Genomic DNA, 13,928 nt, shown 5'->3' with positions numbered 1-13,928 from the left:
GGCCGGGACCACGGATGGAACCGGAGTGGTTTCCCTCGCATGAGGGTTCGAGTACTTTCCCCTCTCGGACGCGTCGTACGTTTCCACGGCGGGGTTGCCGGCACTCCCAGGCCCCTCGTGCGGGCCCCGGAGGCTGAGGCCGGCCTTGCCCTGCAGACCTACGACATCCAGGGCAGCCTGCAGAAGGACAGCCAGGTCACCGTGTCCATCGTCCTGGAGAACCAGAGCAGCAGCTTCCTGAAGGGCATGGAGTTCAACGTGCTGGACTCGCTCAACACCAGGCTGGCCCGGCCGGAGGGCTCCTCCGTCCACGACGGCGTCCCCGTGCCTTTCCAATTGCCCCCAGGTACGTGGGCCGTCAGGCAGGGCGTTGGGGCTCCCGCCGACCCAGGTCCTCTCAGTCCCAGGAGCCCCCTTTCCTCCTGTCACCTGCTTCCCGACCGGGGCGGGCAACGCTGAGGACAGGCCCCGGGCGGGGGCAGTGCCGGACCCCAGCTGTGCAGCACCCCATGCCACTCTCGGGACCCACTCTTTGTCCCCTTGTCCTCTTCCAGGCATCTCCAACGAGGCCCAGTTTGTATTCACCATTCAGAGTATCGTCATGGCCCAGAAGCTCAAGGGGACCCTGTCCTTCATTGCCAAGGTAACGGGGCTGGAGGCGGGGCCCAGAGCCCACGGACGCGTCCGCGGGCCCAGAGCACCCGGCCCCCTGGGCCCTCCTCACCCCGTGCCCCCACTCCCACAGAACGATGAAGGGTCGACCCACGAGAAGCTGGACTTCAAGCTGCACTTCAGCTGTACCTCGTACTTGGTCACGACGCCCTGCTACAGGTGCGTGGTGCCCACCTCCCTCCTGCTTCCGCTCGTCGCGCAGTTAGCCGGCAGACACCCTCGGCCTAAGGCAGGAGGGCCCAGTCTGCCGTTGGCGCAGAAGGTTGGCTCCGGCGAGCGTCCGCCAGCCCGGGCCACGTGGCAGATACACGCCTCGTGGCCCAGGCGGCAGACGGGTTCTCTCCTGGTGCCAGAGGCCAGAGGCCGCGATGGAGGGTCGGCAGGGCTAGATGCTTTTCGTGCCACACTTGTTGGCGTGCAGATGCCGTCTTCTCCGCGTGTCCTCACGCGGTCGTCCCTCTGCGTGTCTGCGTCCTGATCTCTTTTTAGAAGGACGTTGGTCTTACTGGTTTAGGACCCTGTTTCCAAATACAGTCACATCCTGAGGTCCAGGGGTCGGGAGTCAACATAGGAATTTGGGGGACGCGGGTTAGCCCGTGACATCGTACAGGACCGTCAGAGACCTCGAGCCGCAGGCACACGAAGGGAGGTATCACGCCTGGGGCTGGGGGCCTACCGGTTGTCAGCCTCCCTGTCCTGTTTCCTTCTCACAGTGACGCCTTTGCCAAGTTGCTGGAGTCTGGGGACCTGAGCATGAGCTCAATCAAAGTCGACGGCATTAGTATGTCCTTCCAGAACCTTCTAGCAAAGATCTGTTTTCATCATCATTTTTCCGGTAAGGCCTCCGACGTGGCCGGCAGATGGGGCGGCTTCACGCGTGCACGTTCGGCCCTCTGCCCCCGGCGGGCCGGCCCGGGCCTCAGCCTGCGCCCTCTGTTGCAGTGGTGGAGAGAGTGGACTCCTGCGCCTCCATGTACAGCCGCTCCATCCAGGGCCACCACGTCTGCCTCCTGGTGAAGAAGGTGAGCCCCGGCCCCCCCGTGCTCTCAAGGCCCCGGGGCTTCTTGGGTTTCGGCGTCTCGCTGAGCTCAGACCGCCTGTTTCGCTGAGGGCTCATGAGCCTGCCTCTGAGAGGAGGCCGGCCACCCGCTTACCCGGCCTGGTCTTGGCGTCAGGCCTGGCAGCCCGCCCGTCGGGAGTCGGGAGGGGTGCCCGGTCCTGGGGCGCCTCCTCACCCGGTCCTTGGGCTCTCCAGGGGAGCCGTCTGGGCCTGGGGGCGGCCTCGGTGAAAGTTTCCATCGGGCTGTGTCGGGTCCTTTCCTCGGCAGCCGTGGGTCCTCGGTCCACGAGCCGCTTCTCGGGCCGGCCGCGGGCCGGCCGCGGTGGCGTATGGTCCCTCCGCCCGAGGCGCCGAGTCTGCGTGGGTTGTCTTCCGTGGGTCTCTTCCGTGGCGCCCAGTGGGTCCCAGCGGCACCTTCCTTCGCTCCTGATGGTGACACTTTGTGTCTTTTCTCGTTATTCTTGGCCGTCCTGGCGGGAGGTTTATCGTTTTTCTTGATTTTTTTCAAAGGTGAATTTAAAAGCTACCCTTTTAGGAACTTTGTTTTTTTAAGGCAATAAATAAATTTTGTTCAGCTTTGTTCTGTCCCTCCTTTTTTCTGCCTGCTTTGGGCTTATTTTCTGTTTTGCATGTTTGTTCAGGTAGGAGCTGAGGTTTTCCTTCTTTCACGAAGAGTTTAATGCTTCATTTTCCTTGAAGCCGTGCTTTAGCTGAACGCCACGGGTGTTTAAATGTTTCGTGTTTATGTCTAAACGGTTCTAACGTTTTCTGATTCCTGCTCCCAGGTCCTGTAGAGTGCACGGGTCACTTAGAAGCGTGTTGTTTGGTTTCCCGTGTTTGGATGGCTTTTGCTTCGGATTTGTAGCATGCTGCCACCGTGGTTGGGGGACACGCCGCTTCTGATTTCGGTCCTTTGAAAGTATTGAGATTTGCGTTCTGGCCCTGGACGTGGTCATTCGTGGCAGGGGTGGTGCTCGCGGATGCGTGGAGGCAGTGAGTGTTCTGCTGGTGGAGCGGGCCCCGCTGGTGGTGGTCTCGGTTCTTCTGGGCCCTTGGAGTCTGTGTTGCCGGCCCGGCGGCTGCCTGAGTGGGTGGTGTGAGGTTAGTGACAGTCAGGTTGTCTGTCCCCCCGGAGCTGTCGGGTTCGCTCTGTGTGTCTGCTGTTAGGTGTGTGGACCGAGAAAGTCGTGGCGTCTTGACATATGCACCTGTTTGTTTATCCGTGTCGACCTCCTTCTTTATCTCGGGTTGTTTTCTCTGCTGCGAAGTTCTCCGGTCTGATGTTGGACACAAAGCCACTCTCACTTTCTCGTGATGGGTGCTGACGTGCGTGTCTTCTTGAGCGCGCCCTTCCTGTGTTGGAAGGCGTTCTCACGGGTGGGTGCCGTCATCCCACTGACGACCCCGGGTCTCCTCCTCCGTCTGGTCTTCCGCTTCTCCCCTGCCCTCCCTCTCCTGCACACGCCATGCCACCCGCTCCACACCTGCCTCCAGCCGCTTCTGGGACAGGCCTGGGGGCCGCGGAGCCTCGTCCAGGGCTAGTTTTGCTGGGCGCGTTAGCTTGGCGGATCTTTGTCTCAGTGTTTTATTTTTATTTTTTTTTTATTTTTTTTTTTTTGTCTCAGTGTTTTAAAATCACGCCGCTTCTGGGGTGCCTTGGCGGGCTCAGTCAGTGGAGGGCGTGGCTTGATCTCGGGGCTCTAGAGTTGAAGCCCCACGCTGGGTATAGAGAGGACTCGCTTTTTTTAATACTTATTTTTGAGAGAGAGAGACAGAGCATGAACAGGGGAAGGGCAGAGAGAGGCAAAGAGAGACACGGAATCTCTCCAGGCTCCAGGCTCCAAGCTGTCAGCACAGAGCGTGACCAGGGGCTTGAACTTGTGAACCACCAGATCCTGGCCTGAGCCAAAGTCGGACGCTTAACCGACTGAGCCGCTCCGGTGCCTCGAGAGGACTTAAAAGTAAAATCTTCCAGAAGATCGTCACACTGCCTCGTTTCACAGTCACGGTTCCTGGACGAGAGCTGCACCCCGTTATTTTTGTCACAGGGAGGCGCCGTCTCCTCTCCAGGTTTTTCTTGGTTGTCAGCCTCCAGCAGGTCACGGCGTGTCTGGCGCGGACTTCTCCGGGTCTGTCAGGAGTGTGCTATGCCTCTTGAGTGTTTGCAAAATTCTGGAAGTTTCCCGCTGTTACTTAAGTCCTTTCTTAGCGCCGGGTTCTTCTTACAGCAGGGCCTGCCTGGCCCCGCCCTCTGCCGTGCTAGCCATTCTGCCCGTGGGCCCACCCGTGGGTGTCTCGTTTTGACGACTGTGTATTCCAGGTCTGGAACGTCCGCCGGGCGTTCTCGAGATCTTGCCTGTCTTGGCTGGGATGTTCCGTCTTCCTGTTGGCTTCAACAGTGCTCCTGACTGCGTGTTGGGGGGTCTTACAGTAGGGACTTACAAGCCTGTGTCCTGTCGGAAGATGCCACGTCCTCCTCGTCCTGGCCTGGCCGTTGGCTGCCTTTTCCACAGAGCTGAGCTGAGGTCTCCCGGGTCTCTGGGTGCTGAGTAACTGGGGCCTTGTTAGTCCCGCGGGGGACACGGCATGGGCTGCAGGTGCCTGACCTCTGGTCCCAGCGCCCGTCTGTCTCTGCGACCTTTGTCCCACTTGTCGGAGCTGCCGCCCGCGGGCACCGGCCCTGGGACCAGGGGGACAGTGGCTCGTGGACACATTTACAGGCCGCTTTCCCCGAGGCCCCCCAGCCAGAAGGCGGACCGTTGCTCACGTACCCCACTTTGGCAAGCCGCTGCCCAGATTGGGGTTCTCCGGTCCCGGCCTCGGTGGGGGCATGGGGCGGGGGGGGCTCCGGGGCACCTCCCTTGTCCGGATTCGCGAAGCACCAGCACCGAGGGAGGTGGTGACAGACACAAACGGCACATTCAGCCACCAGGCGGCCTCTGGGCGTCGCGTTCCACACCCTCCACAGTCCTGACGGCCATTTCCCTTCTCCAGGGGGAGAAGTCCGTGTCGGTGGACGGGAAGTGCAGCGACGCGACGCTGCTGAGCAACCTGCTGGCGGAGATGAAAGCGACGCTGGCCGAGTGCTGAGCCCGGCCCCCTGCCCCCACCCCGGCCCCCGCTCGGGTCGCGAGGGGACACGCTGTGCTGACGCGTCTTGTCGGCGTTCCTACTCTGCCTCTTCCCATCTCTTCAGCGAGGAGCCCCGAGGCTGCCCGAGGAGCCGGCCACGGCGCCCAGTGGACCGTGCGGGGTGGCGCGCCCTAATCCCGCGAGGCCACCTGAGTGCCCCACGGCCCCCACACTCCCTGTCTGGGGGCGCCTGCTCACCCTCCTCCCTCGCGGCCGCGGGCCAGGACACCCGGTGGCCCCGGGGCCGTGCAGGCTGCTGTCGTGTTCCCCGCGTCCCACCCACGTGTTCATGCGTTGCAACGGCTGCCACCCGGGGTGGGGTCTAGTCGGGATCCCTGACGGAGTGGGGCCTGGACCTTGTTGGTTTACATTGCTTTCCTGTCCAGTGAAATGTGTCTCGGTCGGTGGTGTTTGGTGAGTGGTGGGGACTGTTTGGGATCCCAGGTCCCTCCTGTCGCCGAACGCTCCCCAGGCTTTGTCCCACACCGTGCCCGCAGCTGCGGGGAAGGCCCGGTCCTGGGGGGGGCCCCGGCCCCTGGAATGCACCTCACGGGGCGGGGCAAGGGGACCCCGGACCACCCCGTCAGAGATGATGGTCCTAAATGACGTTAACTTCCTTTTGACGAACACTGTCACTTTAGCATGTAGGGTAATCTATTACAGAATCCTGTGCAGTGATTCCAGAACCTCAGAACTGTATGATGTGTTCGATAAGAATTGATTTGCTATCGACATTCCCAGATAAAGGAGAGAGAGACATATCACGCTGCTGTAATGATTTTGTGTCGAGATGATCCAATAAACTTGTAACACAGACATTTGTCTGTCGCACCTCCTGTCTGTGCCGGTGTGCACACCCGGTAACAAGAGGGACTCCGGACCATCCTCGAGCTGCCTGGGGCACCCTCGGGAGGTCACACAGCGTGCTGGGGATCCCTGTCCCCACCTGCGAGTGCGCCCTTCCCTTCATGATGGAGGTGAGGTCATCCCCACACACGGGCCAAGCCCCAGCAGGGAGCCACCACCCCACCCACGGGAGGTCCACCAACATCGCAGACCGCACCCTCCTTCCCCTTCCCAGGGAACCCCACTAGCGGCGGGTGTGTAGGTGAGTGGCAGAAGCAGGTGCTGGAAGGCAGGCCCTGCCCGTGCTTCAGTTTGCCACACTGCCACTGCCTTTACTGACGCCACGTGGCCAAGGGACAATTCAGGACCAGTAAGGCTGGGTCAGCAGACGGAAAGCCGTCCGACCCCTACGTGGACCCGGTGCTGGGCAGCCCCCGCCTTCCACCAGCTTAGCTTCTCTTCCTGATAATCACCCGCCCGAGCCAGACCCCTCGCGGGTCCCTCCGCTCCCTGACCAGCACTGGGGCAGCAGAGGCCACATTGACACCTTGAGGCCATTGTTGGCCGGTAAGACCACCGGCCTGCACGGCCTGCCGGAGCGGTGTTCCACGCCCACCTGGCCCTGCGGACTCTTCTGACCTCCGTGTACCTGCTCCTGGCAGGACTAGTCCCCGACTTCTCGTCTTCCAGGCCCATCAAGCCATTTACCGTGGGTCTCGTAACGCACATGAGTGTTTGCGAAAGGAAACGACGTGCTAGGGACGCTTCCTGTGCTCCTTCGGCTGAGGTTTAGCCCGGCGTGGCGAGTCAAGAGCACCTGCTCGCGCCAGAGGCTTGGGTCTGTCAGGCCTGCCCGGCTGTGTTGAGACGGGTTGCGGTACAATTCGTATGGAAATCCCGGGGCCGTCAGCCCTGCCCCGGTGCCCATGACCGGGATGTGCCTTTCCTGGGGACCCAGCCCTGGTTGCCCCAACACGGATACTCTGTGATGAGAAACGGGGACGTTTAATCATTGCCTCTAATAGCCCTGCGGCTCCGCCCGGCGGTGATGCACTCTATATACAAAGCCATGCGCCCTTCCCGGCCCCAGTCCCAGCCTCTGATGGCAGTGCAGGGACTCAAGGCAGCAGTGAGCCTGCTCCGGGGGGTCAGGCTGGGGCAGTCCAGCTGAGTCCTGGCTCCACCTCGAGGCTAGGGCCAGTCTGGCGATGGCCGGTGGCCGTCAGTGCTGTGTCAGGCACTCGGAAGCATTTTCCAGGGTCAAGTTGGCCAGGTGTGGGGGCTCAAGACATGTGAAGCTTGGTGACATCAGACTGTTGGGGGAGACATGGGTGCCCTCAGCTCTTCTCTCCCTGCTCTACCTCCCCCCCACCCCAAACCAAGGTCTTTGCTACAGGCCTGGGGCATGTGACAGGGCTGCAGACAACCCTCAAAGCTCAACTTGGAGGTCTCGTGGCCTGTACCCATCCCCTAAACAGCATCGGGGTCGAGCCCAACTCTCTTGCAAGGGGCTGCAAAAAGGGGGTGGGAGGCTGCGGCAAGCTGGCCATTGGGTTTTGATCTCTGGCTTAGGCTCGACCCTGCCTACAGAGTCCACCCAGGTCCTCAGAGCCTCCCTCCTTTGCGCCACTCACAAAGCTGGAGTGGTTCTGTGCATCCAGGAGAGGGGAGGAAGATCCGATGTTTATTCGAAGTGATCACTTGGGTGTGGTTGCAGGGGTGACGTCCAGCTTGTCCCAGGTGCAGAGAGAGCCCTGCCGGCTGTGTCTCCCTAGCCAGCCCCTCCCCGTCCATCCCTGACTTAGAGGCCCCCGTGCCACCCCTTTCCTGACTCCCTCGTGCTCCCCTCCAGAAGGCCAGGCCAGGGTTTTGGAGAGAACAGACGGGGGGGGGGGGGGGGGCCTTACCTTGTGTGGTCGTCCTGTCTGAAAGACATGACAGGGTCCCAGTTAGACCCAAGCTTTAGGGCTGTGCTGTGCCTGTGGCCCCCAAGTCCCTCCACTGGGGCACATCCATCATGGCCGCCCCCCCCCCCCCCAGCTCTGACCACAGCCCTGCCAGCTGCTTAGGGCAGGGGTAGGACCAGACTCTATGGAAACCTTTAACTTGGGTGTTGCGCCCCCTGGTGCCAGCTGAGCACAGAGGAAGGGCGGGCTGGGGTCCTGAGCACTGGAGCAGGTGCCGCCTCCTGTGTATATCCTCCGCATACTCACCCGCAAGGGCACATAAGCACACCGCCTCTGATACAAGTCATGCTGGGTTTGGGGACAGGGGACTTACTTGTGCCACTTATTTCTACAACGACAGCAGGATTGGAATCAGAACGTCAGGCGTGGAGGGGAAGGTCCCCTCCCTGAGCCCAGGGGCCCCAACTCACATGTACTGGAGGAGGCCCTGCACAGCTGTTTCCCACTGTGCCGATGACCTGTGGGCACACAGGGCGTGCAGACGGGGCGCCCCAAATCCAGAACTCAGGGCCTGCCGAGGGGCTACCACCCCACCCGACCCCGGTGGAGACAGGCCAGGGAGGAACAGGGAGGGTCCCAGGAGAGCCTCAGACCCACGGGCACAGGGCCCTTGCTGGTCACCACCCGAGCCTGAGCCCTACTCGCAGTTGTAGCCAAAGCAGACGACGTGCGAGTCCGTGCAGTTGGTACAGGAGATGGTCTCGTACTGGAAGATGCCTGCAACACAGGAGAGGCGGCCGCAGGCTCCCCCCGCCTCGGCCTCCAGGGCTGCTGCCACCGCTGTGCCCCACGGACCGGGCAGGGGCTCACTCACCACAGTGACGCTGACAGTCGATGCGGCCTGTGTGGGGACGAGGGCACTGACGGCAATTGTTCCCCGCCCCCACCTACCCTTTTTATTATTTTTAATTTTTTTTTTAGTGTTTGTTTTTAAGAGAGAGAGAGAGAGAGAGAGAGCACAAGTAGGGGAGGGACAGAGAGAGACGGAGACACAGAACCCGAAGCAGGCTCCAGGCTCCGAGCTGTCAGCACAGAGCCGGACGCGGGGCTCGAACTCACGAACCGTGAGATCATGGCCTGAGCCCAAGTCGACACCTAACCGACTGAGCCCCCCCCCAAGCGACCCCCGACCCAGCCTTCTTGCCCTGCCAGAGGCTCACCTAGGGTTAGGCTGGCTCTCAGCCTGGGAGGAGGGTAGCAGCCCTACTCAGCCGCTTCTCCAGGGACTGGCTGGGGGAGGGCTGGGGTTTATCCAGACCGCCTGCTGGTGCCCACGGGAAGGAAGGGCCCCTGCCTCAGGGAGCTGCCCTTCCTTCTCTCTGTTGGGAGCCGGCTGCACTGAGCCAGAAGCCCCAGTCCTGTCACGCCAGCCTCTGCCACCCCCTGGCCGGGGCCCCTGGCTCCGGAGGGACTTCTGAAATACCCCCGCTCCCCAAGCCCTTCCTTTGCTCACTTTCGATGATTGCATTCTGGATGAGGTGCACCTGCTCCCGAAAGATGGCTCGCAGCTCGTTGGGGAAGTACCCTGTGGGGGTAGGCAGGAGGGAGGTCGGCCTCCGGCGCTGGGCGGAGGGGAGCTGTCTCGGGGTCCGCGCGCGCGCGCGGCGCCCGCCCCCTTACCGGGGAAATACATCTTCCCCTGGTACAGCTGATCCATCTTCTGGTACACGGCGTTCGCCACTTGGTTCAGCTTCTCCCGGGCTGGAGGCCGGAGAGGGAGGCCGGTGAGCTGCGCGGGTCGGGGTCAGGCCGGGGTCTGGCGGGAGTCTGGCCGGGCCGGGGGGCGCGCCCGGGCGGGGCCCCGCACTCACTGATCTCCGCGGGGATGGCCAGGTGCAGCTCCTTCATCGTGTCCTGGCTCCAGTCGCTGAGCAGCAAGCCCGACACGGGGATGTCGCCCACCCACCAGGACTTGAGATTCACGTGATGGCGGTAGAAGGAGAACTTCTCCGAGAAGTTGCCGTGACAGTGCAGGCAGCCGCGGGCCAGCGCCACGGTCAGGCCGAGGCACAGCAGCAGAGCCATGGCCCGCCCGCCAACCAACCAACGGCGCCTCCCGCGCCACGCCCCCAGCGCCGGCCTCGCCCGCGCAACGGACAACGGGCTGCACCGGCCCCGCCTCCGGCCCCGCCCCCACGCCGCGCCCCATGCCCGCGCGCACGGCACGCGCACGCGCACGCTCTCCCTTCTGGGCTGGCCCTGTTTCGCGGATCCGCTCGCGCTCCTGGCACTGCGCCAGCCCCACCGGTCGGCCTTGAGCCCCTGGCCCGGGCCAATGACGTCACCGCCCGTTTCCGGTTGCCCGGCAACAGAGAGCGCAGCGGCGGGGAGCATTCCCCTCCCCCCCGCTCTAGGCCTCGCCCCCTTCGGCTCCGCTTCCGGGGAGGCCTAGGCCGGTAGCGGAAGTGGACCTGGCTGGGCGGGGCGGCGGGGGCGGGCCGTGGGCGCTGTTCCTCCTGGGAGGCGGAGGGGACCGGACGGAAGACGCCGGACGCGGGGCAGGCGCGAGACCCGCCCGACCGGTGGGGGCGTGAGACCGCAGGTGGGTCCTCCGAGGGACGGACGCGGGCGGCGGGGAGGCCGGGTCCCCGGGGAGCGGCGGATGGGAGAGGTACGATGGGCGTGAACTTTTGCCTATCGCACACCCCGCGAGTCCACTTGCACTTTCTGGTTGTGGACTTGATTCTGGACACATGGTCCCAGCCAGCTGCTTCCTCATTCCTGCCTTCTTCCACCCCACGTAAAGTTCGGGGGCTCCTATTGGCCCGGTTACAGGTTCAGCGGGGAGTGGTAACAAAGGTCCCAGGCCTGGCCAACGTCAGGACAGGGCCCTGCAGTCTCCCCCAGGTCCTGACCCCCATGCTTGCGAGTTGACACGCTCAAGACTGCTCAACCCCTGCGTTTTTGGGGTCGCCTGGGGGTGGTCTGTAATCTACAGATTCCCAGTGGGATGCAGCAAGTGGAAGTGCCCGCTGCCCCTGCCCCATTCGGGCGCCCGCCTCCTCCCCTCCCTGCTGGGGGCACCCACCTCAGACAACAGCCATGCATCACTCCAGTCTCCCCACACGTGGCTTCCTCTCTCATTCACCCCTCCAGAGCCGAGCTGTCCCGTGCCACAGCCGCTGGCCATGTGTGGCCAGTGTGCACTTGGAACGTGCCTCGTGCAAACTGGGGTGTGCCGCACGTGCCAAATACAAGTCTTGGAGACAAAGTCTGTTTAACAACAAAAAGTAAAAGGGGTCTGTGACGTTTTGTGTCCGTTAGGTGTCGAGATGTATTTGGCATTTTGGGGCTAAATGCCATACGGTATTAACAGCGACTTCACCTGCTTCCTGTCACTTTTGCGCTTTTCACTGAGGCTCCTGGATAATTTGAAACTGTGCCTGTGGCAGATGTCACATTTCTAGTGCTTTTTCTGACATCCTGTCCGCGGATGTGTATCCAACTCCTGTTTCCCAGGATTCGTTGTCCGCCGCGGCTTTAGGTGTTTCCTAAATAGAGTGAACTATTGGAAGATTTAACCAAATGCTTGGTGGATCGTAATTGAATCAACCTTACTCATAATTTTAAGTCGAGTTTATTTTTTTAGAGCAGCTTTAGGCTCACAACAAAACTGAGTGGAAGGTACAGGAAATTTCGACCCTGGCCACTTAGCAGGATTCCCTGCAGCACTTTCTCCCCATAAACGCACCGGCGGCCCCATTATCGACATCCCCACCCAGCACTGAACGTGACGAACCACGGTCCACAGCGGACACGAGGTCACTCCTGGTGCGGCACACCCCGTGGGTTCGGACGAATGTCACGGACACCTGCCCACCACCACGGTGTCGTCCGGAGTAGACCCACGGCCCCGAAATTCCTGTGCTCCCCCCATTCACCCTCCCCCACCCCGGCAGCCGTGCCTCCGTGGTCCTGCCTTGTCCAGAACATCCTGGACTTGGAACCACCCCGTGTGTGGCCTCCTCAGCCTGGCTTCTGTCACCCAGTGCTGTGCGTCTGAGGCTCCTCCGTGTCTCTGTGCGGCTCGATGGCTTACTTTTTACTTGAACTTTCGTAAAGGAGAGAGCGCCGTTACCATCTTTACCCCGCACAGCGCTGAGCATGGTGTTCGAGTACCAGACGCCCTTGGTAACCTGACGGGTTGAATTCTAGGTACGCCTCCCTCTGTCTCAGCAGAAGCAAAAGTGGTTATTTTAGTCCCTCAGGGGCTTCTCAGAAATGCCAGTGCCGTTCCCGAATCTTTTCTGAACAGTTTTAAGTCTCTTTGTTTCGTACGTACAAAATGCCCCAAAGCCAAGACGGCTCAGTGAAAAGTCAGCCTTTAATCATGTTTCCGGGCGCTGTTCTCTCTTCCCCAGCACTTCATACGGTGGGGGTTTTACAAAAATTCCCCAGGCAGCCGGCTTAGAAGTTGGGCTTTTACTCTGGGAAGTTTTAGACACGCCCCAGCTGGAGGGCCCCGTTCCTGATTTCCTAGAATTTCGAGGTCCGGATTGCTTAAGCGAAAAAGGGGAATCCAACGTCAGAAACCCGATTCTGGGAAGGAGACGGGCGTTTCTGTGTCTCCGGAGTTCAAAATAAGACATCTGTGACTGGGTCACTCTGGGGGTGCGCGGGCGCTGTGGGGGCTGAGCACCGTTCCGGGCCCCCGTGCTCGATGCCAGGAACACCCCAGTCGTGACGGCCACAGACGTCTCCAGACATGGCCCACTGTCCCTGGAGACGGAGCGGCCCCCGGCGAGACCCTGGCACAGCTGGGAGCTAGGCACAGCACCCTGGAGAGAGCGCCATCTGTGAGTGGATGGGCCTGGCCTGCTGTGGACACACTGTGTCCGTTTCAGACCACGGTCTTCTCAGAGTCCAGTCCACATCCTGAGCATCCTGACGTTAAAAGGAAGCTTGGTCAGTCAGCTAGTGGAGTCTGCGTCGGGACGGGAGCGGAGCAGCTTCCCCCGCTGACCTGCAGGCCTCTGCTCAGTGAAAGGGCCCCTTGAAACCTCAGGCGGAGGCCTAGAAGGAAGAGGCGCGGCTCCTGAGCAGACAGCCACCCCTGGTCTCTGTCACACTGTGCTTTCTGTCCCCAGGGGACACGGTTTCGTCACAGTCCTTGTATATCTGCCTCTGTGGCAGGAGAGGCCCGGCGTCCGCGGCGGCCCCAGTGCACCCAGCACCCCCTTGAAGCGCAGGCAGGGGGCGCGGGAGTCCTGGGCTCAGATCCCCAGCCCGCCCCCTACTTGCCCTGCGATCTGCCCCTCAAAGCTCCAGGGAGGGCCCTTCCTGCCTCTCCCAGCTCCTGGGGGTCACAGGCCATCCTGGGCATCCCTCGGCTTGCGACGCATCCACGGTCACATGGCCGACGTCTCCGAGTGTTTGTCCGGATTTCCCGGTTCTCATAAAGATGTGTGTCCTTGGATTTAGGGCCACCCTCTCCGGTATGACTTCATCTTGACATCTGCAAAGATTCGTTTCCCAACAAGGGCTCACTCACAGGTGCCAGTGGTTAGGGCTTGAACATCCGTTTGGGGGGGACGCGATTCCACCCATGATAGACAGATGGGGAGTGACTGCTGATGGGCAGTCTTTTGAGGTGATGAGAACGTTCTGGAATTAGTGGTGATGATTGCACTCTTCTGTGATCTTACTAAAAACCGTTGAATTGTGTACCTTAAGTTACTTACGTGTGAACTGTATCACAATTGGTTAAAACATAAAAGAACTACCAGGAGGGCGGGAGTATATAGAACCCCTCGATGGCACCCGGCCTGGAGTGATCTCTGCAAACCACTTCCTGCAGGACAAGTTGGGGAACTTGGCCCCGAAAACAAAGACATGTGGGCTGGATGCCAGCAAAGCCGCACACCCTGGGTGGGGGGCTGGGGGCTGGGGCCACCTTTGTGTGAGTCCCGCAGGACGGCAGGTGGCCTTCCCACTCAGCCAGCGGTGGGGACACTGAGAAGACAGCGCTGGGGGGTGTGGCCTTTGACAGGACAGAGCCTGGGCTTCCAGCACCTTCCAGCCAAACCTCAGCCGCTAGGCCAGGAGCCGGGGTTTGCTGATCTGGAACATATGGGACTGACCTCTGAGGCTGGGGCTTGTTTGTCTGGAGCCCCAGCTCCAGGGCAGGGTCCCCTTAGCGGCAGCATGTCAGGGCCAGGGCCAGGGCAGGGTGTGGGGGCACCGGAAGGAAGCGGCAGCCGCAGCTCTGGGCCTCTCCGGGGCGGGGGGGGGGGGGGGGGGGGGGGGGGGGG

General features: G+C 61.6%; 3 protein-coding genes across 13 annotated transcripts in view; 2 read left to right on the top strand and 1 right to left on the bottom strand.

The window, feature by feature from the left end:
* AP3D1 (adaptor related protein complex 3 subunit delta 1) overlaps positions 1–5,680 on the top strand; it is a 37,129-nt gene extending 31,449 nt beyond the window's left edge. For 2 of the 4 annotated variants that reach the window (XM_040461641.1, XM_040461640.1), the window contains exons 27-32: positions 157–346; positions 555–643; positions 746–831; positions 1,386–1,507; positions 1,615–1,694; positions 4,727–5,680. In XM_040461641.1, the coding sequence (XP_040317575.1) occupies positions 157–346; positions 555–643; positions 746–831; positions 1,386–1,507; positions 1,615–1,694; positions 4,727–4,822 (663 nt within the window). In that variant the 3' untranslated portion in view covers positions 4,823–5,680. Of the gene's footprint in view, positions 1–156; positions 347–554; positions 644–745; positions 832–1,385; positions 1,508–1,614; positions 1,695–4,726 lie in introns of those variants that run through there. The other 2 variants (XM_040461644.1, XM_040461643.1) reach the window with 1 other exon arrangement.
* IZUMO4 (IZUMO family member 4) lies at positions 4,902–9,739 on the bottom strand. Of its 8 annotated transcripts, none has more exons than XR_005786520.1 (10): positions 9,489–9,739; positions 9,298–9,378; positions 9,131–9,202; positions 8,492–8,518; positions 8,319–8,394; positions 8,088–8,135; positions 7,991–8,005; positions 7,618–7,635; positions 7,345–7,440; positions 6,697–7,023 (listed from the first exon to the last, which is right to left on the bottom strand). XR_005786520.1 is itself a non-coding variant. In XM_040461649.1 (10 exons), exons 1-10 carry the CDS (start codon positions 9,700–9,702, stop codon positions 6,933–6,935), a joined length of 657 nt encoding a protein of 218 aa, XP_040317583.1. In that variant the 5' UTR covers positions 9,703–9,739; the 3' UTR covers positions 6,697–6,932. The 8 variants fall into 8 exon arrangements, 5 of the variants coding, with proteins under 5 accessions (XP_040317588.1, XP_040317583.1, XP_040317584.1 ...); XM_040461649.1 differs by having other exon boundaries at positions 7,345–7,359; XR_005786522.1 differs by having other exon boundaries at positions 6,943–7,023; positions 7,345–7,359; positions 7,924–8,005.
* Positions 9,740–9,828: 89 nt separating this feature from the next.
* MOB3A (MOB kinase activator 3A) overlaps positions 9,829–13,928 on the top strand; it is a 19,994-nt gene continuing 15,894 nt past the window's right edge. Inside the window, exon 1 of the mRNA XM_040461646.1 lies at positions 9,829–10,219. The gene's annotated coding sequence lies outside the window, so the exon portion shown is untranslated. The remainder of the gene's footprint in view (positions 10,220–13,928) is intronic.

Source organism: Herpailurus yagouaroundi, unplaced genomic scaffold (assembly GCF_014898765.1).
Source record: "Herpailurus yagouaroundi ecotype Mexico unplaced genomic scaffold, PumYag 295, whole genome shotgun sequence".
NCBI classification, from domain to species: domain Eukaryota; kingdom Metazoa; phylum Chordata; class Mammalia; order Carnivora; family Felidae; genus Herpailurus; species Herpailurus yagouaroundi.
The sequence above is the reverse complement of the archived record's forward strand: the minus strand, read 5'-3'. Positions and strand labels throughout refer to the sequence as shown.